At 42.9% G+C, this 23,343-nt stretch overlaps 1 protein-coding gene across 1 annotated transcript in view; it reads right to left on the bottom strand.

Annotated features, from left to right (window-relative positions):
* Positions 1 to 23,343, bottom strand: part of LOC117035990 (core histone macro-H2A.2) — a 64,531-nt gene that overhangs the window by 31,281 nt on the left and 9,907 nt on the right. Inside the window, 1 exon segment of the mRNA XM_033130456.1 lies at positions 9,380 to 9,610. Coding sequence (XP_032986347.1) covers positions 9,380 to 9,551 — 172 coding nt within the window. The 5' untranslated portion in view covers positions 9,552 to 9,610.

Here is a 23,343-nt window from a genome sequence, read left to right as displayed (position 1 = left end):
TCCCTTTATTTTCTGTGTATGTCTTTCAATCTGAAGTGACTCTCTTATAGGCATATATACAAGGGTCTTGTTTTCTTATCCATTCATCCCTCCTACGTCTTTTGATTGGAGAAGTTAATCCATTTACATTGAAAGTAATTGTTGATAGATATGTAGTTATTGCCATTTTATTATTCATAATTTTGATCTTTTTCTTTTATCTTAAAGAAGTCCCTCTAACATTCCTCGTAATACTGGTTTGGTGGTGATGAACTTCTTAGCTTTCTCTCGTCTGGGAAGCTCTTTATCTGTCCTTCAATTTTAAATGATAGCTTACTATATAGAGTAATCTTGGTTGTAGGTCCTTCGAATATTTCATCACTTTGAATATTTCCTGCCAATCCCTCTCTGCAAAGTGTCTGTTGAGAATCAGCTGGCCATCTTATGGGGAGCTCCCTTTAAGTTACTAGTTGCCTTTCTCTAGTTGCTTTAGGATTCTCTTTTTGTCTTTAACCTTTGCCATTTTGATTATAATGTGTCTTGGTGTGGGTCTGTTTGTTTTTTTTATCTTTTTTTGGGACTCTCTGTGCTGTCTGGGCTTGTATGTCTATTTCCTTCACCAGGTTAGGAAAATTTTCAGTCATTATTTCTTCAAATAGGCTCTCATTCCCTTGCATTTTCTCTTCAATTTCTGGTACCCCTATGATGCAAATGTCATTATGCTTGATGTTGTCCCAGAGGTCTCTTAAACTATCCTCATTTAAAAAAAAATTTCTTTTTTCTTTTGCTGTTCTGATTGGGTATTTTCTGCTACCTTGTCTTCCAAATTGCTGATTCAACCCTCTGCTTCATCTAGTCTGTTGCTGATTCCTTCTAGTGCATTCTTCATTTCAGTTATTGTATTCTTCACTTCTGACTGATTCTTTTTTATGGTTTCTATGTCCTTTTTTTATCCTTGCTATTATATCTCTTTGTTGAAGTTCTCACTAAGTTCCTTGAGCATCCTTAGAACCACTGTTTTGAACGCTGTCTCTGGTAGGTAGGTTGTCTCCATATCGTTTAATTCTTTCTCTGGAGTTTTTTCCTGTTCTTTTGTTTGGGACATATTTCTTCATTTCCTCATTTTGGCTGCCTCTCTGTGTTTGTTCCTATGTATTAGGTAGATCTGCTATGTCTCCCAGTCTTGGCCAGATGGACTCATGTAGGTGCCCTGTGGAGCTTCCTTGTCACCTGCTCCAGGAGGGTCCCTTGTGTGGGTTGTGTGTGCCCTCCTGTTATAGTTGAGTCTTGATTGCTATTGGCACGTTAGTGGGTGGGACTGACTCTCAGGCTGACTGGCTGTGTGGTTTGGCCACATCCATAGCTTACAGGCTGCTGTGCATGGGGCTTACCTTAAAGAAGCAGGATTCATTAACCCCAGGAAACTCTGGTGCCTGTTGAGACTGTCTTTTATGTGTGCTACTTGTGGGGCTAATTTGGTTGTGCTCTGCTGTGATCTGAAGCCAACCTTCTAGCATGCTGTTTCTGGGGCCTCTTGGGAGGTGCTTTGGAGCAGGCCCAGATCACTCATTGCCTGTGACTGGCCAGGGACTACCTAGTAGGAGATGTAAAGCAACCTGAAGTTTTCTGGTACCTGTGCCAAAGTTGGAGGCACATGGGAGAGGCCACTCTGTGAACCGAGGATGGCTGCCACCAGTACCGAGCCTGGGGTAGCTCTGCAAAAAGCCAGGACACACTGAGGCCTGCTGTCACCTGCAAGCTCCTTTAAGGTTCAGCCACTGATAATGTCTCATGCAATACTTGAGTTGGGTGAGGCAGGATCTCAGGTAGTCACTATAGTGGGAAAGGTTGTGGTCACCAGGTTAATGTAGACTCTGGTTTGGTGCCAGTGCTGAGCTTGGAGCTCTTCAGCAAAAGTCTCAGAGCACATCAAGACCAGTCGCCGCCTGCCTAGGGGCCCGTGGATGGACTCTGATAGTTTTCCAAAAAAGAGTGCAATGTGGGAAGGGCTGGATGCTTATGGAGAAAGTGCCTTCAGCTGTGCTTGAGTTATGTGGGGTGGGGTCCCAGCTGAGTCAGCAGGGCAGAACAGTGGAGCTCACCAGGCCAATAAGATTCAGATTTGGTCTGTGGGGGCGGGCTCAACATAGAAAAAATGGCACCTGCCTGTTGGCTGTACATGAGGAGGACCCTACACAGGGAAAATGCCAACTGTCCTCCAGCCTTCACTTGAAGCCACACCTCAGTCTGCCCCGCACATGCCTCTGATGCCGCCTGAGTCATGGTCCCTCTGCTGGAGCCCAGAGTGACTACCTGCAAGTGAGTGTGTCTGTGCCCAGGTCCTTTAAGAGGACGGCTGCGTTTCCCGCAGCCTTTTGTCTCACCTGGGCAGTTGGAATCCCCACTGTTTTACACAGGCAGATGTTGTGGGAGCTTCTTTTCCTGCACCAGTATTCTGGGCTGGGGATGGTGGTGTGTGGGGGAACCTCTGTGGCCGAGATATCCATCTTGATTCTCACCCTCCACACAGAGGTTTGGGGCCAGCCTGTTTCGCGTCTCTGCCCGTCCTACCAGTCTCAATGTGGTTTCTTCTTTATATCCTTAGTTATAAAACTGTTCAGCTAGACTTCAGATGGTTCTGCAAGTTGATTGTTTTATAATTTAGTTGTAATTTTAATGTGCTCATGGAAGGAAGCAGGCACAGTGTTTACTCTGCCATCTTGGATCTCCCACCCAATTTGTACTTTTTAATCCCTTCAATTTTTTTTCACCCTGTTCCTTAACCCTCCTCCAATCTATCACCCTGATAAATGTGGTATCCATCTGACACCATACATAGTTATTGCAGTATTATTGACTATATTCCTTATGCTATATCTTACACTTCATGATTATTTTGTAACTACCAATTTGTATTTTTTTTTCCATTGGGGAATATTGGGGAACAGTGTGTTTCTCCAGGGCCCATCAGCTCCAAGTCGTTGTCCTTCAATCTAGTTGTGGAGGGCGCAGCTCGGTTCCAAGTCCAGTTGCCGTTTTTCAATCTTTAGTTGCAGGGGGCGCAGCCCACCATCCCATGTGGGAATTGAACCAGCAACCTTGTCGTTAAGAGCTTGCGCTTTAACTGAGCCATCTGGCCGCCCCTCCGGCAGCTCAATGGCAGCTTGTTGTCTTCAATCTAGTTGTGGAGGGCGCAGCTCACTGGTCCATGTGGGAATCGAACTGGCAACTCTTGTTGTTAAGAGCTTGCGTTCTACCCAGCTGAGCCATCCGGCCACCCCCAATTTGTACTTCTTAATCCTTCCCCATTTTTCACCCACCTCCTCAAACCCCCTCCCATCTGCAGCCATCAAAATGTTCTCTGTGTCTATGAGTGTGTTTCTGTATTGTTTGTTTGTTTATTTTGTTCTTTAGATTCCACATATAAGTGAAATCACATTGCATCTGTCTATAGCTGTCTGGCATATTCCACTCAGCAGAATACCCTCCATGTCCATCCATGCCGCTGCAGATGGAAAGAACCCATTCCTTTCCATGGTCAAGCAATATTCTATTGTATATATGTACCACCTCCTCTTTATCCATTCATCCATTGATGGACACATCTTGGCCATTATAAATAATGCTGCAATGAACATATGGATGCACAGGACCCCTCGAAGTAGTGTTTTGGGTTTTTTTGGATAAATACCCAGAAGTGGGATTCCTGGGTCCAACAAAGGCTTGTTGTAGCCTTTGTTTTAAAGTCTATTTTGTCTGGTATAAGTATTGCTACCCCAGCGGTTTTTTCCCCAATTTCATTTTCATAAAATAACTTTTTTGATTTCTTTACTTTCAGTGTGTGTCTTTCAATGTGAAGTGAGTCTCTTGTAGGCAACATAGGTAAGGGTTTTGTTTTCCTTCTTTAAAAAGTTTTATTGGGGAATATTGGGGAACTATGTTTTTCCAGGACTCATCAGCTCCCTGTCGAGTCATTGTTTTCAATCTAGCTGTGGAGCACGTAGCTCACTGGCCCATGTGGGAATCGAACCGTGTTATGAGCACTGTGCTCTAACCACTGAGTAAACCGGCCACCCACCGGTGGTGGCTCAGCTCCAAGCTCAAGCCATTGTTTCTCACTGGCCCATGTGGTACTCCAACCGGCAATCTTGGTGTTATGAGCACTGTGCTCTAACCATTGGGCCAACTGGCTGCCCAGGGTTTTGTTTTCTTATCCATTAATCCACCCTTTATTTTTGATTGGAGCATTTAATCCATTTACATTTAAAGTGATTGTTGATAGATATGTAGTTATTGCCATTTTATTACTCCTATTTTTGATTTTTTTTTTCCATCTTAAAGAAGTCTCTCTAACATTTCTTGTAATGCTGGTTTGGTGGTGATGGACTCCTTTAGCTTTTCTCGTCTGGGAAGCTCTTTATCTGTCCTTCAATTCTGATACCTGAAATCATAGCTTTGCTGGGTAGAGTAATCATGGTTACTCTATCATGGTTACTCTAATCATGGTAGGTCCTTGCTCTTCATCACTTTGAATATTTCCTGCCAATCCCTTCTGGCCTGTAAAGTTTCTATCAAGAAATCAGCTGATAATCTTATGGGAGTTCCCTTATAAGTGAACTCACTTACTACCACGGCCTTTACTATAGTTTCCCCAAGATACCTGCATCTGTAGCTCCAGCCAACAGCTCCCTCCTGGGTTCCACATACGTCTAGTAGGTCTTCACTCAATTACAGCAATAGCTGCATGAACCAACTTGCTACCATGTACTTGAAGTGGTGCTAAGCACTTTTCGTGCATTATCTTATGTAATCCTCACAATGACACTACAAGAGTAAAGCAACATGCCTAGAAGTTCTTAGCCGCTAAGTGGGAGAGCCAGAATCCAGCATCCCTAACCACTCTACCCTCTGGGGCATCTTGTAGACACCTAAACCCTACATGTCCCAAACCAAGCCCCTGTGTCCTATTTCTTTTGCACTGTTTCCTGCTTCAGCTACAGGTGCCATTCTCCACACACCAGCTGCTTTCCTCTCTTCTCTTCCTCTTGGCCAGACTCCTTATATAAATTCTCCATCCTCTTGTCTCCAAGTCCACATCTCCACTCCTCAGCCCACGAAGCTTGGCTTGAAAGGAAGTAGCCAGCCCAAGGCTTAAGATTCATGCCATCCATGATGCCCCTTGCCCCTTATCCAATCCATTTTTAAGCAAAGCTGACTCTACCCTCCAAATAGCTCCCAAATTTGTCCATTTCTTCTCATCATCCTCACTGTGCAACCCTAGTCCTGGCCACTGTCAATTCTCAAAAGTGACACTAAAACAGACACACTGGTTTCCTGGACACTGATCTTACTTCCTGACAACCCTTCTCCACCTGAAGCCCCAGTGATGCCCTCCTCTCTTCAGTGCCTTCCCCTGGCGTGTGTGAAAAATGTATACATTGTCACTGTGGCCCTCAGGGACCCCCTCCTCCCACCCCATCTCATTGCCCCCCACCCTACCCCAGCCCAGCCATTTCCCAGCTTGTTCCAGGTACACGGAACTTCCTCTGGTTTCTGGTAGAGGCTACACACTTCCTCTAAACTTTGGGTCTTCACCCTTGTTCCTCCCCAACCTGACAATCTCCCCCCAGCTCAACCCCTCCATTTGAATCTAATTAATTCCTACTAATCCCTACTCTGGCTGCCCACCAGAATCATTTGGGAGAGCTTTTAAAAACACTGATGCCCAGAACATATCCCAGAATCTCTGGGGCTGAGACCTAGGCATCAAGATTTTAAATCAATCATTTTGAAAAAAGCCAGGGTTGAGAACCTGGTTTAGGTCTTAAGAACCCAGCTTTACATTAGGAAGCCTCCCCTGCCCCCCGTCCCCACTTCCCAAAGCTCGTCTAGCTTCCCTGATCAACATGCATGTTATCTTATTGTGATGTATTTAATGCTTGTCCAACTGCTAGAATGTAAGCCTAGCGAAGGCAGGACTATGTCTTCAAGGCCTGGTCCAAAGGCGAAACTCAGTCAGTATTTGTGTTGTGAATGTTGAAGGTCATTTCAAGGGTGTCAGGAGGCTTTCACATTTTGAACATCCTTTCCTAAATAAAATCAATTGATGACTCCTCCTCCTCAAAAAAAAAAAAAAAAGAAAAGAAAAAGAAAGAAAAAGAAAAAGAAACAACTGACAAAAATCCCCTCTATACTTATTCAATAATGACTCAGTCCTTTGGCTTTGGCTTAACACTCCTTATCTCATTAGAATGCAAATATACCCCCCAAATACAATACCTTAATGGGATTAGTCATTATACTTTGCCCTGAATGATGTCATCAGCTCTTAATAGAAGGGAGAGGAGAAGCATTACTATTTATTTCGTGCATCCCATGGACCAGAAATTTTTCACACCTGAAGCTCTAGAAACGCCCAAAGCTTAGAGAGATTCGGGAATCAGCCCACGGTAGCAGAGCTGGTAAATTGATGAACAGATTTAAACTGACATCCAACTAAGCCTGTACTCTCTCAACTCCAGCCTGTTTGGAGGGGAGAAAAAGCACAAAAAGAAGGGAAGTAACACAGGGAAGGCAGGCCTGCGCCTCAGAAGACCAAACGTCGCCTTCTCCATTTGACCCAGGAGGGTGCTGGAGGCTGGGACTGCAGCTGGGGTATTATTGGCAATAGCACCCTGCTAGGTGCTCATCTTCTCTTCTATGTCATGTCCAACCCATTAGCAAATCCTGTTGGCTTTGCCTTCAAAACATATCAGTACTCGGACCAGCTCTTGCTGCCTTCACTGCCCACTCCCCAACCACATGCGTTTCATGGGTCTCTGCAGTTGCCTTCCAGCTGCTTTCCCTGCTTCTGCCCTTGCACCCCTCGGTCCCAGGGTCAGGTCACTTCCACCTCTGCTCAAAACCCTCCAGAGCTCCCATCAGCCCATTTCCCCTTGGGCTTCATTTATGGTCCACGCCCCCTTCCCCAGCTCCAGCCCTCTGGCCCCACTGCTGTTGCCCTAACACTCCTCGCATCTGTCTTCCCTGGGCCTGGGGTGCCAGCCCCCACATATCCACAGGCCCGCTCCCTGGCGTACTTCAGATGCCACCCCTTCAGGGGGACTTTCCTGGACCGGCACTATTTACAACTCCCCTCACCTCTCTTCCCCATTTCCTGGAATACACTATTGTCCCTTCCTGCTTTATTTGTCCCTTAGCACTCGGCATCACCTGATGCACCCCATTCGCTCCACTTAGTTGCTGGCTGTTTCTCCCGTCCAGAGTGCATCCTGCTTGAGAGTGAGGACTCCTCTCTGTCGGGGTCGTGTATCAGGATCTAGAACAACACCTGGCATTTCGTAGGTGTTCAGTAACTATTTGTTGAATGAATGGAGGATTATGAGAAATCTATTTGAGAAATAGGGTGATGCTCTACTTCGGGGTACCATAATTCCCTCAAGTCAAAGTGTGACGTGCAGGCTATAGCACGCATTGCTGTGGGGGTTGAGGGCGCTAATCCAACACAAATTACAAATCGTCTCAATGGTGCAATCCCATTACCAGGACAGCACATTTACACTGACATGTACATACTTAATAAATATTTGTTGAATGAATGAATAGGGAAACGTAAGCTTTTACCTGAACCAAAGACAAACAGATGCCAGTGATTAAAAAGGCCAAATTTTGTTGTACTATGCACGAAGTTTAGACTTTTGCAAAGTGGAGGCACAGGAAGCACTGAATTATTTTGATCATGCAAACATTATAACGGGCAGTGTAGTGTAGCAGAAAGCGCACAGCTTGCAGTCGAAGGACTTCAGGGAACCCTACCTCCCCGCTTGGAGGCTGCAGATCTCTGGGCTACCCAGGGTTTTGCCATCTCAAGGGGTGATAGTGACCTAACAGGTTGTTTTAAAGCTTCATTCACCAGCTTTCTCAAAGTCCTTCCTCTCCATCCTGGAGCCAGCAGATTTTCCCAATAGATTCCTGGTTCTACCCCAGACTCAGTGAATAAGACTACCAGAGGAGGGGTGCAGCCAGGAACCTGCAATGTAAACAAGCATTCCCCGAGCCTTTGGGCCTGTGCTAGGAGATGGGGACCATCCTGTTCCTCTGGCGGTCCATGGGACGGCAGCAGCAGCATCACCTGGGAGCACGTTAGAAATGCAGAGTCTCAGGTCCCACCCCAGACCTTGTCAACAAGGTCCCTAAGTGATCCCCACTTTGAAAAGTACTGCTCTATCACACAGATTAAATCGACTTTCAGAGCCTTTCAGCTCTTCTCTCCAACCTCCTAAACGATCCTCCTAAAAAAACTTTTAGCCCAGGAACAAGCCTTTCATTTCACAATAAGGGACAGGCGTAAGGTGCCGAGTTCTGCCTGACAGAGGTCCAGGGGGAGAAGGTTTCCACGGGTGGATCAAGCAAACCTTTCACCAATAACGGTGCTTGGGTGAGCGACGGGGGAACAAAAGGGCAGAATAGGACTGAACATTGAAAAAGGAAGAGATTGCTCTTGAGGGAGAAGCAGGAGAAAAAGAGTGACCTGGCACAGAAATTGGGTCCAGCCCTACCACACCTGGGGGTGTTCGTGCTACAGGGGACTCGGCTTCTGAGTAGACAGTTTGGGGAGGTTTGCTTTTTTCCCAATGGACTTCCCAAGGAATTTATCTCTGGTGTCTGGAGTTTTGTTAACCTTGGGCAAAGTCAGAGACATTGCTGCTCGTGGCTAAAATGCTGCCTTCAATGAAGTAATCACACATATATACCTATTTGTATATATGGATGTATATTTTAAAAGCATACTTGAAATTTTAAAGCATGGTTTCCATTTAACTATGCCATAGAACAAGAACCAAAAAACTAAATAGAAAGTTACTCAAATAGATAAAGAACACACACAGCAAAAATCTCTTCTTTCAGTAAAAAAATAATTTTAACAACCAAGATGGGAAACTATTTCCTAGGTACCCACCGTAGACAGAGAACCCCCTCTGTAAAGGAGAACCAACCGAAGATGCGTTACTTACGGACAGAGTTCTAGTTTTAACACACCAGGATAATCGATGTGTAACAAAGGCTTTGATAGGAAGTGAAGACAGCCTTTTACAAAACGAATAGCAACTCCCATCCTCCCCGTAGTTCCTCTTCTTCAGGGACCTAGATTTTTACATATTACATTTGCCTCAGGGAAGACACAGCTTATTAGGGGCTGGCCTGGAAAAGCCACTTTCCGTGGGTTCTCTTTCTTCCATGTTCATCATCTGTCCTTCTTATGCCCCTTTCTCTCCTGAAAGCCTGCAAAAATTGATTTTAGCCAAGCAGGCAAGAGGAAACCCAGTGACCACCCACCGTAGCTTGCGACACCTCTCCCAGCCTGTGTGAGAGGGCCCCAGGGGAGGGTGGTTCACATTACCTGCCAGGTACTCGATGACGGCTGCCATGTACACGGGAGCACCCACGCTGATCCGGTACTTGAACGTTCCTTTCTTCAGGTAACGCATCAGCCTCCCCACTGGGAAGATGACACCTGCCCTGGTTGAACGGGACAGCTTGGACATTTTCTTCTTCCCACTCCGGCCTGACATCTTGCCTCAGTTTCCCTCTCAGCTTGCTGACACAGTGGCCTCCCGGCACTAACACAGTACTGAAAAGGAAAGAAGACAGGGTGAGGCAGTGCGGCTGGCAAACATCTTGGGACAGTGGTATGGCCCTAGAGCACCGTGTGAAAGCCTGAGAGCCCTGTGGAGGCAGCTGAGACCTGGCTGCCGGCGTAGGGTGCGGCAGGCAAGGAGCTGGCATGGGGTCTTTGCAGGCCATCGGCAGGCCTACCCACAAATATCTCCTCACCCCATCAAGCCAGCCCGATCTCAACAGGAGAGGCCAAAGAAACTGTCACTAGAGAGAGAAGTCATGGTTCTGTAGTCAGCTGAACAATGGCTTCCAAAGATGTCCACTGCATCATCCCCAGAACCATCTGTGAATGTGTCAGCTCATAGGGAAAAGGGATTTTGCAGATGTGATTAAATTCAGGATCCTGAGATGGAGAGATTATTCAGGATTATCTGGGTGGGTCTCATATAATTGCAAAGGTCCTTATAAGGAGGAGGAGATCAGAGTAGTAATATGACTACTGTGTTTCCACGAAAATAACACCGGGTCTTATATTAATCTTTGCTCCAAAAGACGCATTCGGGCTTATGTTCAGGGGATGTCATCCTGAAAAACCATGCTAGGGTTTATTTTGGAGTTAGGTCTTATTTTTGGGGAAACAGTACAGGAAATGAACACTCCCTTAAGAGTCTCCAGAAGGAACCAGCCCTGCCGACATCTTCATTTTAGCCCAGTGAAACTGATTGTGGACTTCTGACCTCCAGACTATAAGAGAATCAATTTGTGTTGTTTCTTTACATTTATTTTAAGTGTGTTTTTCCAGGACCCATCAGCTCCAAGTCAAGCAGTTGTTTCAATCTAGTTGTGGAGGGCGCAGCTCACAGTGGCCCATGCGGGGATTGAACCGGCAGCCTTGTTGTTAAGACTGCCAAGCTCTAACAAACTCAGCTAACCCGCTGCCCAATTCGTATTGTTTTAAGCCACTAAACTTGGGGGGAATCTGTTATAGCAGCAACAAGAAAACTAACATGATTCCTCTTTTCTCTGATTTGCTTCTGCCTGTTTTAATACATAGTACTTTGTTACTATGGCCATAGTATGGCCTATTATGATAGGACAGCTCACAGCTGACGTGCATTTCTCAAATGGAAACACTTTTCTAAATTTCCAATAATGTAGCATTCTTAAAAACAGAGAAATGCTGGAAGAGGCAGTTTTATTGACGACCGTGTTTTCCCCGAAAATAAGACCTCACCGGAAAAGAAGCCCTAGCATGATTTTTCAGGAGGACATCCCCTGAACATAAGCCCAAATGCGTCTTTTGGAGCAAGAATTAATCTAAGACCCGGTCTTATTTTCGGGGAAACACGCTATGCTAACGCACAGTAACCAAACATGGCAAATAAAAAGCCAGAATGCACCCCAAGCTTCCGCTCCTTGGCATGTGGGAGTCAGATGTGACTCCCAGATGTGGGGGAGAAAGCTCAGGATCAGCATGAAGAGGTGACCTCAAAACAGCGCACTGAGAGGCATGTATACCAGCCATTGTTATTTCAAGAAGCTATCTTCTGTGTGAAGATAAAACAATTACATGCTTCTGGAAAAGTCTCTGAAAGGCTAAAAACTAATTCAGAGAATTGTAACAGAGCTTAACGATTGGTTGAGGGAGTAGTGTGTTGGTTGAGGGAATATTGTGACCAAACAATGGAATATAATTCAGAACAAATGAAAGCAAAGGACAAAGGACAAACAAGCAGGCCCGAAGAAAAGGAACCAGAACATTTCTAGGAACTGTGTTAATGAACCAAGATTCTCTGCCCCAAAGGCAACAGTGGTCGTTTCATTTGTGGATGGAAAATGAGAAAGTAAAAAATAAGCTGAAATTTGTTCTACCTGTTGAGGCAGCCATCTCAAATTGTGGCTAGATCAGCTTATCAACACACAAAATGGCAATGAAAAGGCCTAAGAAAGTGGCTAAAATAAAAGGATGATGGAAGACAGTGCTAAATGAATGCATGACTAATATGAAAGATACAAAACTGGGATTTATTTACTCTGGATGGAAGAATGAACACAGAGTTCAATTTTCCAAAGTACCTGCTTATTATGACTGAGGAGTTTTATATAAAACTATGGAATTAGCAACAAACCCTATTCTCAAGTCTCCTATTCCCAAGGTAAAGGAAGTGAGTTGTAAGCATTTTATGACATACTTCACATACATTAAGTTTTGTTTTCTTTCCTTTTCTTTCTTTCCTCTTTCTTTTTCTTTCTTTCTTTCTTTCTTTCTTTCTTTCTTTCTTTCTTTCTTTCTTTCTTTCTTTCTTTCTTTCATTCATTTTCTTTTTCTTTCATTCATTCTTCTTTCCCTTCCTTCCTTCCTTCCTTCCTTCCTTCCTTCCTTCCTTCCTTCCTTCCTTCCTTCGGAGGGCACAGCTCACAGTAGCCCATGCAGGGATCGAACCTGCAACCTTGGTGTTATTAGCACCACACTCTATCCAACTGAGCTAACTGGCCATCCCACATATGTTAATTTTTAAATGCTTATACATACTTACTATGCTCCCATCTTATGTATTGTTTTGCCACCAAAAGATCTAGGTATATGAGTACATCAAAGTTAAGTACAAGCAAAGATGAGCAAATAGCCTTAGATATGATCTCTTTCACAATAAGGCACAGGGATAAAACAGTATCACTGTTTTCAGAACTTCAACATTTTCTGCGTTTCCACCGTCCGAGGCTGCTAACTCTCATAAATCTACTTACAGATGTCCTTTCTCGGAGGAAGCAAGCAACTGCATGTTAGGATTATAACCATCAATTTACTATGTTCAGGAAACGTAGATCAGTTATCGTCCTGAGTACCTGTTTTTGGTCATCACTGTCTCAGGGTACAGGGGACACATAAAGGACTGTGAAATGGCCCTTGTCCTCAGAGACAGCTATACAGCACATGGTTTGCTAGCTGGTAGTGGTGTTCAAAATGGAGGTGGCTCCTGGTATAGTGGAAAGAGCCTAGGACCGGGAACAGGAAGCCCTGGGCACGGTCCCATTTCTATGCAACTAGCTATGTGAGCTCTGAATGCCATTGGTGTGGGACTCATGGGTGAAATAGGGAAGGGACTAATTGATCCTGAAGGTCCTTCTGGTCTTCAACATTCCAACTTTTTCAACTTTCAAATGGTTCTGGAAAAGAAGTTTAGTCTCTTTGAGAAATGAGTTGTAAAGCGTTAATAGCCTGTGCAGGTTCATAAAGATGTATTAGTATTGGCGACTCCACTAAGCCAATTATGTGCTTTTTTCAATTACTGGTATGTGGAGGAAGGGGGGCAGATTAGTAAGTCTGGTTGCCAAGGAAACCACCTAAAAAACCCATCAGAAGGTGGATATGCCCTGTGGATACGATGCATGCTGGATGGTCATGACTTCTCCTACCAACAGAGAGAACCATGTGCAGAGCACAAATGATGGAAGGGCAGGACCCCCCATTCCCCCTTCCCCATTTTTCTTAAATGCAAATAACCAGAAAATGAGTAGATGTACAGGATAGAGCTACCTAGAGACTTTACCAGCGTCAGCCAAGAGGAGTCACAAATCTTAAAAATTGGACATTTGGACTGGCAGTAGAAGAAAAACAAGTAGCTGCAGGGCATTAATGCCTAAAACACTCATGAAGGTAATAAAATAGTCAAGTAAGGAAAACCCGGGTTAGATCCAATAGAGAAACATACTAGCTGAATATTGTAAAATGTAGGGATCACCCCAAACACAGTATTTTATAACAAGACTTTATTTTTTGGCTTCAAGACTTACCTCTAGGTTAGGACGTCAAACAAAGCTGAAGGTGCAGCTCCATTTGTGACGGACTATTGTATGTGCTTTACTAGGACTTTGTTACCTGGGTAGCCCATCATGTCAGGCACTGTGTTGAGTTTAAGCAGTTGGCACCTAACTGTTGGGTGCCAGGGGCTGGGAGGCCGCTGTAAATTGTAAGAACCAGAAAACATCTGGGGATCCCTAGGGAAGCAAGGAGAAGGCCTGATGGGAGCTCACGTATCCCACCCACTGGAACTCATAGATGGAAGTGCTGCCTCTCACCTCCTGGAACCACTTGAGTGAAGACGCTGCCCTCTCTAGACCACCACGCTCCCTAGTCTGTGCTGGACTCTGCCTGAAGTTTAAGAAATTATAACCCCTGACTCCCTTCTTTCCCAGGCCACCCTTGCCCCTGACTGTCCATTCTTGGAAAGTCAGGAGATAAAAACTTGGATGGGTTTTTATCTACTTCTGTGAAAGTGAATCTGTGAAGGGCTTCTCATACAAGGAGAAAAGAACTATTACAATGTGAAATGTGTTTCCATCAAACTAATATTTAAATATTTACATTTATTTACCTTCTGCTCTAAAACAAATTTTGCTCTAATTAAGCAAGCTTAAGGACTCGAGTACATTATGTTTGTTTACATGTTTGAAGAAAGGATACGATCTTCAAGTGTTTATAGACACTATGTGGGGGCTCCGTGGAGGTCACAAGGCCATGCTTAGGTGGCCCTATCTTTCAGGCGGCTCTGGGGTTCTCAAGAGGAATTGGGAACCAGATCAGATACAACTTAGATCTGCAATATACCTGTCCTTTCATATCTGAGAGGCCACGAATTACCAAGGTATGAAGTCTCGTAATTATTTGCAAAGTGAGAGTTTGCAAGCATGTTAACAGTGGGGGACAGGAAAATAAACTCAAAACTCAGGGAAGAAGTGGGGAGAAGGCAGGCTGCCTGCTCATTCCACTTCACGTCCAGGAGCAGAGCAGTTGGAACCACAAAATTAGCTTTGTGTGTCTGGGGAAGAGGGCGTATTCTGGCTCCATTATTTTAGGATGTATTTCTACGATTGCGTTTTAAGTCCATAAAGACACTGAGGAGTTTGAGTTTACAGATATCACAATATTAAATTGAAGCACTGACTGAGACAGAGGCAATAAACTCACACCAGCCTATTCAAATAACTACTGGATTTCATTGATCTTATGACCTTTTCTTTTTAAAGAAATGTTCTGTGCGACAATTTTTTTTTTTAACTTTTATTTATTTGTGTTTTTCCAGGACCCATCAGCTCCAAGTCAAGTAGTTGTTTCAATCTAGTTGTGGAGGGTGCAGCTCACAGTGGCCCCTGTGGGGATTGAACCAGCAACCTTGCTGTTAAGAGCACTGCGCTCTAACCAACTGAGCTTACTGGCTGCCCCTATGATCTTTTTAAAAACATTTTACTGTCTCCAGAAATCAGTATGCATCTGAAAAATCTATGACATCATAGATTCAATGATAGCAGTTATGGAGCACTTATTTATTTTTAATAATTTTTTACTTTTCAATTACAGTTGACATACAATATTACGTTAGTTTCAGGTGAACAACATAGTGATTAGACATTTATATAACTTACAAAGTGATCACCCAGCTATATCTAGTACCCGTCTGACACCACACACAGTTATTACAATATTATTGACTATATTCCTTATGCTGTACTTTACATTCCCATGACTATTTTGTGACTACCAATTTGTCCTTCTTAATCCCTCCCCCCCTTTTACCCATTCCCCCAGCCCCCCTCCCATCTATGGGTTTGTTTCTGTTTTGCTTGTTCATTTATTTTGTTCTTTAGATTCCATATATATGTGAAATCATACAGCATTTGTCTTTCTCTGACTTACTCCACTCAGCACAATACCCTTTAGGTCCATCCATGTTGTTGCAGACGGCAAGATTTCATTCTTTTTTATGGCTGAGTAACATTCCATTATGTATATGTACCACCTCCTCACCATTGATGAACACTCAGGTTGCCTCTATATCTTGGCCATTGTAAACAATGCTGCAATGAACATATGGATGCACATGTCCTTTTGAAGTAGTGTTTTGGGTTTCTTCAAATACCCAGAAGTGGGATTAATGGGTCCTTCTTTGTCTCGTGATAGCCTTTGTTTTAAAGTCTATTTTGTCTGGAATAAGTATTGGTATCCCAGATTTTCTGTTTGTTTCCATTTTCCTGAAGTATCTTTTCCATCCCTTTACTTTCAGTCTGTGTGTCTTTTGATCTGAAGTGAGTCTCTTGTAGGCAGCATATGTAAAGGTTTTTTTCTTATCCATTCAGTTATGTTTTTGATTGGAGCATTTAATCCACTTACATTGAAAGCAATTGTGCATAGATATGTAGTTATTGCCATTTTATTATTCCTATTTTTGATGTTTTTAATTCTTCTTAAATAAGTCCCTTTAACAATTTTTGTAACACTGGTTTGGTGGTGATGAACTTCTTTAGCTTTTTCTTGCCTGAGAAGCTCTTTATCTGCCCTTCTATTCTGAATGATAGCTTTTCCGTGTAGAATAATCTTGGTTATAAGTCCTTGCTTTTCATCACTGAATATTTTGTTCCAGTCCCTTCTGGCCTGCAAAGTTTCTGTTGAAAAATCAGCCGATAGTCTTATGGGAACTTATAGTAACCTCTTTTCTCTTGCTGCTTTTAAGATTCTCTGTCTTTGACCTTTGGCATTTTAATTATGATATGTCTTGGTGTGGGCCTCTTGGGCTTGTATGTCTGTTTCCTTCACCAGGTTAGGGAAGTTTTACGTCATCATTTCTTCAAATACATTTTTAATTCCTATGCTCTCTTCTCCTTCTCGTACCCCTATGATGCGAATGTTGGTACACTTGATTTTGTCCCAGAGGCCCCTTTAAGTCTCATTTTTTTGGATTCTTTTTTCTTTTTGCTGTTCTGATGGAGTGTTTTATGCTACCTTATTTTCCAAATCACTGATTTGATCCTCTGTTTCATCTAATCTACTGTTGATTTCCTCTAATGTATTCTTCATTTCGCTTATTGCATTCTTCATTTCTAACTGGTTCTTTTTTATGGTTCCTATCTCCATTTTTATGTTTCCTATCCCTTAGTTGAAGTTCTCACTGAGATTATTGAGCATCCTTATAACCAGTGTTTTGAATTCTGCATTCTGGTAGATTGCTTGTCTTCATTTTGTTTAGTTCTTTTTCTAGAGTTCATTTTGTTTAGTTCTTTTGTTCTTTGTTCTGTTCTTTTATTTGAGATATTTTTTTTGTCTCCCAATTTTGGCTGCCCCCCCCCCCGTATTTGTTTCTATGTGTTAGATAGAGCTGCTAAGTCTCTTAGACTTGGTAGAGTGGACCTATATATAGTAGTAGGTCCTTTGGGCCCAGTGGCACAGTCTCCCTGGTCACCTGAGCCGGGTGCTCCAGGGGTGTTCCTTGTGTGGGTTCTGTCTGCCCTCCTGTTGTAGTTGAGCCTTGGTTGCTGTTTGCACATCAGTGGGAAGGATTGATCCTCAGGCTGATTGGTTGTGAAGACTGGCCATGACTACAGTGGAGGAGCTGTCGTGCAGCAGGATTCACTTTAGTGGAGCTCTGGTGCCTGCCCAGTCTGGCCTTTGGGTGTGTCATTTGTGGAGGCGGTAGATGGTGCACTGGTGTGGTCTGAAGCTGGGCAATGGGTGTGTTGGTTCTGGGGCCTCTTGAGAGGGGCTCTGTTACAGGCCAAGGTCAGCCGCTGCCTGTGTCCTGACCAGGGCCACTTGGTATGAGCAGCAAAGTGATCTGAAGATGTTTGCTGCTTGTGCTGGCCTTGGAGATGCCTGGGAGAAGCTAAGCTGTGAACTGACGCCAGCTGCCATGAATGCCAGGCTTGGGGCTGCTTAGCAAGAGATATGGGGTATGCCAAGGCCAGAAGCTGTTTGTTTGGGGTTTGTGAACCTTTGAAAGATATTAGGAAAGTCCACAGCATAAGCCAAGATAGGCCACTTGTATGGAAAAGCTACTGGAAGCATCCTGGATGGACCCACAAGTTGGGTAGGGCAAGGTCTCAGGAAATCACCAGGGCTGGGTGAATGGCGTTAGCTAGGTTGATGGCAACTCAGATACGGCACCTGCCTGCACCTGCATGCTGGGTTTAGGCCTCCAGCAGGCTCAACAAAGGAACAACGACTTCTGCCAGCACTTTTGTCTGGGAGAAAGCTGTCCCTTTGGCCCTTGCCCTGTGGCCCTTGCCCTGAAGCCAGACAATTCATTTCTTCCCCATATGTCCCTGGAGCATATTGAGATGTTGCCCCAGTGCTGGAGCCCAGAACAAGTGAGTCTGTCAGTGAGTAAGTCCATGCAGAAGCCATTTAAGAGGAACCCCTGGGACTCCAGCAGCCCTCTGTCTCACTCAGCCACAATCTCTGCTGGTTTTCACAACCAGAAGTTATGGGGACTTCTCTTCCCGGCACTGGAGCCCTGGGCTGGGGATTCTGGTGTGGAGCTGGGACCCCTGGATCTTCAGTGGGGACCTCTGCAACCGATATATCCCTCTTGATTTTTATCCACCACATGTGGATGTGGGACAGCTTGCTCCATGTCTCCGTCCCTCCTACCACTCTCCACATAGCTTCTTTTATATGTCCTTAGTTATAGGACTTGTGTTCATCTAGATTTCAGGTGATTCTCAATGATGGTTGTTCTGTAGCTTAGTTGTAATTTTGACATGGTCATGAGAGGATGCAAGCACAGCATTTATCTACTCCATCATCTTGACCAGAACCTTAGAGCATTTATTATTCAACAAGAAACAATATTAAATATTGTGGAATATACAGGTCCCTTGTCCTCAAATATTTTCCAATAACATTTCAAACAGATGCTGGAGACGTGGTTCCCAAACTGTGTGTCCTTGCACCCTGGGACACATTAGCAAATGTTTAAGCTTTCAAAGAAAATAAAGTGACACTCAAACTGTGTTGGACCCCACAAACATCTCCCAGTAGTTCTACCAGTGGTTCATGGTAGTTTGCGTTATATCTTACTTTTGATGATCCCATATCTTTGCAAAGCTGAGTTTTTGGCTGTTGCTCTGAATAAAAGCAAGGGCTGAGTGAACATCAATGTGGAGCAGAAAATGAGAGTAGCAGTGTCCAATCTGAACCTATGGTTTGAGAAAATGTGCAGCGCCCAATAAGTGCACATATATTATTTGTAATTCATTATAAATTAAGTTATTTAAGAATGGGATAAAAATTATTTAAGAATGGATAAGATTGGGATAAAAATTCATGTGCTAATATTTTTTCAAACAGCTATTCAATTATTAGGACATAAATACTATTAAGTTGTGTGGATCTAATCATTTAATAAATGGAGAGGAAAGGCATTTCTTCTGGCTTAGGGACTCCAAGAAATAAGGACTGAGACACTAAATTCTCTGTGAACTGAGAAAATCTGGGAACTTCTCTGTTACAGCCCATCAACAAGCTAAAATGTATAATTATGACTTGCTCAAGGTCACTGTGAAGTGAGGAAAACAAGGAAGTTAAATAAGTTATTTAAAATTTTGAGTTTATTTCATCGTTAAATCTGAGTGACACTTATACATAGCACAATGTAGCAAAAAGGTAAAGAAATGCATACAATTGAAAAGCAACAGTCTTCCTCTCCACTCTTTCTACCCCCAATCTCACTTCCAGAGGCCATTCCATGTAATAACTTTTAATTTGAGTTCTAATGGTTACTTCCAAAACTCTAATGTTTACACCTCTATGTCCTATGAATAATTTAGTTTCCCTTTTAGACAGTCTTTGTCAATGCCTGTTTGAGAAGGATGAGAACTTAATTCACTTTTTTCCTCCCTTTTCCAATTGTTGACAGTATATTTTCATTTTTATTTTCTTCATTGATTACCTTAAAAATGTTACATAATACCCTTCAATCTCTATTTCTGACTCCACCAACTTTAGGTATTATCTGTTGAGCCATTTTTAGGTAAGAGGAGGATGTTCACACCCTAATCTCTCCCTGGTCCTCTCCTCCCTACTTTACCTCTGTATTTCTACCACTGTCTTCCATACTTTCCATTGTCCCAATTCACAACATTTATATTTTGTTCTGTAACCACAATGAAATCTTCATTTTTCTCTCTAGGTTTATTTTGGAAATTAAATTCCCATCAGCAGCATTTATATGATTAAGACTTTGTAAATACTGTTCCCTTCAGCAGTGAGGGGGTTGCTAACCTCCCATTTCCTTCTCTGTGGTCTAACACTAAGACACTTGAGTTTTAGTATCAAGAAGTAAAATTCTTTTTGTTTTGAAAAATGTGTTGTTCAAAATCATTCCACATTATATTGGCTTCATTTTTCCTGTATAACTCCTCCACCAAGTGACTGATGACAGCTGATTCACATTATGTGCAGTACAGTCGTTCCCCTTTTACCTGTGGTTTCTCTTTCTCTGCTTTCAGTTACACATGGTCAACCTGGGCCCAAAAACACTAAATGAAAAATTCTAGAAATAAACAATTCATAGGTTCTAAATTGTGCACTGTTATGAAGCGCATGATGAAATCTCACGCTACTTCTCACCTTCCTGCCTGGGATGTGAATCATCCTTTTGTTCAGCGTCTATATGCTGTATGTGCTCCCAGCCATTTGTCACATAGTAGCTGCCATCTTGGTTATCAGATCGACTGTCGCAGTATCACAGCACTTGTGTTCAGCAGCTCTTATTTTACTTCATAATAGTCCCAAAGTGCAAGAATAGAAATTCCAGCGGTTCAGCTATGACAAAGAGAAGCCACAAAGTGCTTCCTTTAAGTGAAAAGGTGAAAGTTCTTAACTTAAGGAAAGAAAAAAAAATTGTATGCTAAGGTTTTTAAAAGCTATGGTAAGAATGGATCTTCTATTGGTAAAATTGTGAAGAAGGAAAAAGAAATTCGTGCCAGTTTTGCTGTGGCACCTCAAACAGCAAGAGTTACAGCCACAGCATGTGAGTGCTCAGTTAAGATAGAAAAGGCACTAAATTTGTGGGTGGAAAATGTAATAGGAAAATGTGTTCTGACTGACAGCAATGTGTTGCACCAGAAAGTCTGGACTATACAACGACTTCAGCAAGGGTATGTAGGTATAGGAAAAAACACAGTATAACAGGTCCTGAAATAATCGTTTCATTATAGTGTTGATGAGGGAAAAAAATGGATTCTTGGCTGGGACCACCATCTGTGTGGAGTTTGCACTTTCTTCCCCATCTGTGTGGGTTTTCTCTGGGGCTCTGGTTTCCTCCCACATCCCAAAGATGTGCATACTGTGTTTTCCCGAAAATAAGACCTAGCCGGACAATCAGCTCTAATACGTCTTTTGGAGCAAAAATTAACAGAAGATCCAGTCTTATTTTACTATAATATAAGACCCGGTCTTATGTAACATAAGACCGGGTATAATATAATATAATATAACACAATATATACCAGGTCTTCTATTAGTTTTAGGGGAACTGGCATGTCTAAGTTGTCCCAGTCTGAATGAGTGGCAGTGTGATTGTGTCCTGCGATGAAAGGGCGTCCTGTCCAGGGTGCGGGCGTGCCTTGTGCTCCTGAATTGCCAGGAGAGGCTCTGGCCACTAGCAACCTTGAACTGGAGTAAGCAGGTTGGAAAATCATTATCTTGTGTGTTTTTATGAATCTTTCTTAAGTGTATGTATAGCTCACATTTATTTCAATGTTTAATATTAGAAGTGTTTTGGGTCTTTATTTAGAAGTTTGCTGATATTTCTGTGACCAGAAAGATGCCATAGGAACTTAACTCTAATTTATATCAACTAGCCTATGACGAAATTAGTTTCATTATGCGTTGTTTCACTTAAAATCCAGTTTCCAAGAATCTACCGAAGATGTTAAGTGAGGACTTACTGTATACAAAGGATTGGTTCTCTCTGAGGCTTTGGGTCACTAGGGGTCTTGGAATGTGTCTTCTGTGAATAAGGGGGACTACTGTATTCTGTTCTATCACGTAGCCAGGAACACTGGATTAGTGAATCGTGAACTACTGCTCCTAGGGGAAACAGGGATAGGATGCTGTGAGCCCTTAGTCACAACTTTTTCATCAGTGGATCAATACATAACCTTGTTTCATGTGTGTGTTTAAAGACACCTTACTTAATACATATTACTGATTACCACTGAACTCGTGGCAAATAGCACTATGACTTATGCCTGAACAAGCCTTATCTAACACAAGTATTTTCTACAAAAGGCACATTGTAGCCTTCTTGTGCTTTGGAACACTAGACAGCACTTCAGGACTATGCGTGGAGCCTTTTAAAACAGTGAAAGCACCAATAGAAAGCACAAAAATGTGAACAATGTGGCACTAGACCATAGACCATGCAAACCACACTAGTTTACACTAGTTTACAGTGTGAGAGATGAAACAAGGAGGCTGAGTCTGGCCTTGTTCGACCTCAGCGGGGAAGACGCGCAATCATGGGTGGCTCAAATAGTTTGTGGCTCTGTGCATATCCTTGAAGGACAGCAAAAGCACTATGAATAATGTACGGATTTGGGCATTACAAATACATTTTAGCAAGTAGGCAAATTTACAAATATGGAATCCGTGAATAATAACGATCAACTGTAATTTTCTTTGTTCTTGTTGACAAAAAGGAACTGTGCCTTTACCATACCCTAAATATCACCCAGCTTCTCAATCACAAAGATCTTTGCAGGGGCCACTTCCTTCCAAGTGACATTGATGGTGAAGCCCTCTGACCTCGAGCTCCAGTGTGCAATGGATGTTTTACCTAGTGGTCACCCTGGGACTGTCTTCCTAGTTCATCCCTGACCCTACAGCTTCCTCTTTCTTGGCTTTCTCCCTTGTTTTCTTGGTATCCACTTCATGTACCTCTTCAGAGACAGTAAACTTTGTTTTCTTACACAAACGGAATTGTCTTTATTGAATAATCTTTGGATTATCATTAGGTGGGGCATATAATTTTTAGCATCAAAATCATTTTGCTTCAACATTTTGAAGCCACCGATCCATCATTTTTAGCATCTAGCATTACAGAGAAATTTAGTGCCCCATCCTCCAAGCTTTCAGATTTTCTCTTTACGTTGTAAAATTTCACTAGGATGTATTCAATTGTGGGTTCTCCCCCACCCCATTAATCCTACTCAGCACTTGGTCATGAGCCCATTCCATCTGAAGATTCGTGTCTTTCATAACTCTGAGAATTTTCTGTTTGTATTTATTTTTCCTCATCTCTTTATTTCTCCCACTCTCCCCTTTACTTGTTTATTACTGGGATGCCTGTAAACTAGGTATTTGATCTCCTGGATTGCTCCTCCAAGTCTCATACTTTTCCTTCTATTTTTTTTTAGTTCTTTTAATTCCTAATTTTGGTAATCATATTATTAATATCCAAGAGCTCTTTCTTGTTTTCTGATTGTTCCCTTTTCACAGCATCCTGTTCTTTTATGAATGCACTATATCCTCAAATCTCTCTGAAAGTATAATAGTTAGGATATGTTTATGTTATTTTCTGTTCTCTAAATTATTTTATCCAGTCAGTTGTCCTATGTATATATTTTCATCTTTCTCTTTCATGTTGGCTTTGCTTAAATGACTGTTGATCTTTGGTCATGCATTCATATTTAAGAACGAAAGACAAGGTTGATTATGATTATAGGCAGATAGAAAAACTTTCCTCAACTATGGTTTGATAAACATGGTTCCTGTTTGGGACCTTTGTGTGCTTGTGGAGGGCATGCCAATTGGCTGGCATCATCTTAGAGTGCCCCGTTAGGAACTGAGAGCCCCTGAATGCCAGAACGAGGGAGCTTTACTTTGTGGACTCACATTCATCCTAGAAGTTCTAGACCTGCCCTGTAATTGTTCAATTTCTTTGGAGAGGACACCCCAGGTTGTTAGTT

This window comes from Rhinolophus ferrumequinum, chromosome 16, assembly GCF_004115265.2.
Source record: "Rhinolophus ferrumequinum isolate MPI-CBG mRhiFer1 chromosome 16, mRhiFer1_v1.p, whole genome shotgun sequence".
NCBI classification, from domain to species: domain Eukaryota; kingdom Metazoa; phylum Chordata; class Mammalia; order Chiroptera; family Rhinolophidae; genus Rhinolophus; species Rhinolophus ferrumequinum.
Note: the sequence above shows the minus strand (reverse complement) of the source record. Positions and strands in the feature narration are given on the sequence as shown.